Consider the following 2,588-nt stretch of genomic DNA (forward strand, 5'->3'; position numbering starts at 1 on the left):
ATCTAGTTAATAAAATATCTTTGACTTTTTCCCATACATATCTTAGTATCCTGACCTAATTATCAACTTTGTAATATATTTGTCTGTCTCAAACAATGTAATGTTCGATGTAATTATCTATGTATCTCAAAGTTTTCAAATATTTTTTAAACAAGGTTTTAAAACTTACACGAATAGGAATTTTAATAATGTTATAGGTTTAATGTAGTTGATCTTCATATTATAATTCAAAAGTTTATGCAAATAACAAAAATTATCAAAATAGAAAAAAAATACAATCAGTGACATAACTTTTTTATAATCAAAATGGTTGTGTGCTTTATTCTATTTTGATATTATTCCATTTTAATAAATAAACTAACGTTATGTTCCATTTATTCTAAAAACTTTTCTGTTCAATATTCTACAAATTGTAAAAACATAAAAAACAAGAATTATTGCATTATATAAAAAAGACATTTATAACAAGAGATAAAACCTTTTAATGACCATTAAATTTTAAGGTTTCAATATGCAAATATTTGAAATTGCAATATCTTTATATCTAGGAAATTTGAAATTCATAATAAGACTTCACAAACAAATTAAATGGTAATAACGTTCCTTTTTTGTTTTTTAATACTTAAAATAAAAACATGCATGTGTAATCTAATTAGTGCTGTTATAAATTTTAGGGAAAGATTCGAAGTTTAGCTGTGTACAAGATTCCAGCGGGGGCTGACAAAGATGATGTGAGTTCAATATTTGTGGAAGACGACATATTTGTTGACGAGTTGTATGTGATTTGTTTATTTAATGATTTTGTGTTAGTTAGATAAATAGGCAACTTAAATTTACACTATTAGCTGTTTTTTCTAGCAAACTGTTTTTTTTTAATCAACAGGAAGGAGGAGTTTGGTAAGAAGGATCTGTATACCCACGTGACATTTAGGAGCAGGAAAGAGTGCCCAACTGCCTTGAAGAAGTGCGAGGAAGCAATAAAATCGGAGGTATGTTTTTTTTTGCCATCCCTTTATTTTATTTGTTAGCCATGTATTTAGCAATACATGCTTATATTCCAACTCTTGATCACACACTATTATGATTTACAAGTACTGTAATGTCTTATTTAAATGAATGCCTTCATCCTTACTGCATGCTTCCCCAAACAAAAATGCCTTGCTGGTTATGTGAAGTGTGATTGATTAATTTTTTGTTTCTTAACTATACCATGCCATCCCAAGTACTAGGCAACTTATCCTAAGCATTTAGTGAGATTTGTATTTTTTATTCTTGGATATAAAAATTAAGAAAAGTAAAATTTAATTATTAAAAAAATGATAGTTTTTTTGGGATTTTTCTAGATCAATTCAGATAATTTAGATGGGCTATAAGTTGAAATAATATTTTGAGTATTTAACTTAAATTTTAATAATCTTAGTAAAAATAAAAAAACATAAAACCTATTTTTTACAACAGTTCACTATAGTAAAATGATAATAATAGTTTATACCATCTTTTACCAATCAAGAGTAACATTAAGACCCATGTGAACATAGATTGCTAAACCGATCCGATTTCCTTTTACATGCATAATTTTAAAATGTGCCGCGGGCAGTTGCTTATGAAATGGTGATACCTAAACTCCTATGTGTTTTAGAATAGATACTCTTAATGGATATGCGTATTATGTTTGATACTATTTTCGTTTTTCTGTACCTAGACATTTATTTCAATACCTTTTTCAGTGTTTCATTCTATGTGTTTCATTCCATATTTTTTGCGCTCTCATCTCATAACTGTTATTTATGTTATTATGATAGAAAATATTGGTCAGTTTAACGTTGCTACTACAGGGTGGGCTGAAAATCAAGGACACTGAAGTTGAGGTGGAGGAGGCAACTTATGGATATGCACCACCGCTTAGCTCTGGATTCAGGCATGAAAAATCTCCCCCGAAGAAACAGCAATGCTGGGATGATCACTCCGACGAGGAGAATCGGGATTGGGATAAAGTTGATGGATATTCGAGCCCGGATGATGACGATGATTAAGTTCATCATCATGTTCTATTATGTTTTATAATGACTTTGAAAGTTTAGGATGTTTTATGTACTTCGGGAACTATTATTATGTTTTATATTTAGGATGTTTGATGCACTTTGGGATTGATTATACATTTCATTTTATGTAAGACTTTATTATTTGAGATTGTATATTTGTTGGTGATGTTTAATTATTTTGTGATTTTATGTTATTTGTTTATGTTATTCGCTAGTGTTAATTCAAGTTTGAGATTGTTTGATGACAATGTGAAGTTAGTGCTTGAATATTTACTGTTTGTGTTGTGTTTGTATGTATGTTGAGTTATGATGGTAGCTGCTGTTTCCGGAGTAGTTTCAAGTAATTCATCAAGAAACCCCAAAACTACTCCAATTAGTGATAATCCGAGAAGACCCCCATTGTTACCTTCTGCAAAAGATAATGGAATTTACCCGAAAAAACTGAAAGCTCGACAAGTTTCTTGTAGACATTTGTCCCCTTCACCTTCAAGTTCTACTTCATCAGTGTCTACATTCTTCAAGAAGATGTGCATCTCCTTTAGTATC

The 2,588-nt window shown here is 29.8% G+C and overlaps 1 protein-coding gene across 1 annotated transcript; it reads left to right on the top strand.

Moving 5' to 3' along the window:
* The first annotated feature begins 566 nt into the window (after positions 1-566).
* LOC141668640 (uncharacterized) lies at positions 567-2,218 on the top strand. The gene is made up of 4 exons (XM_074475602.1): positions 567-591; positions 675-775; positions 884-989; positions 1,836-2,218. The coding sequence occupies exons 1-4, from the start codon at positions 589-591 to the stop codon at positions 2,031-2,033; spliced, it is 408 nt and encodes a 135-aa protein (XP_074331703.1). The 5' UTR covers positions 567-588; the 3' UTR covers positions 2,034-2,218.
* The last annotated feature ends 370 nt before the right edge of the window (positions 2,219-2,588 follow it).

The sequence above is a fragment of the Apium graveolens genome, chromosome 6 (assembly GCF_009905375.1).
Source record: "Apium graveolens cultivar Ventura chromosome 6, ASM990537v1, whole genome shotgun sequence".
NCBI classification, from domain to species: Eukaryota; Viridiplantae; Streptophyta; class Magnoliopsida; order Apiales; family Apiaceae; genus Apium; species Apium graveolens.

Coding starts and splice junctions, on each gene's coding strand:
- LOC141668640 (XM_074475602.1), top strand. Junction 776..883: donor GACATATTTGTTGACGAGTT/GTATGTGATTTG, acceptor TTTAATCAACAG/GAAGGAGGAGTTTGGTAAGA. Junction 990..1,835: donor AGGAAGCAATAAAATCGGAG/GTATGTTTTTTT, acceptor TTGCTACTACAG/GGTGGGCTGAAAATCAAGGA.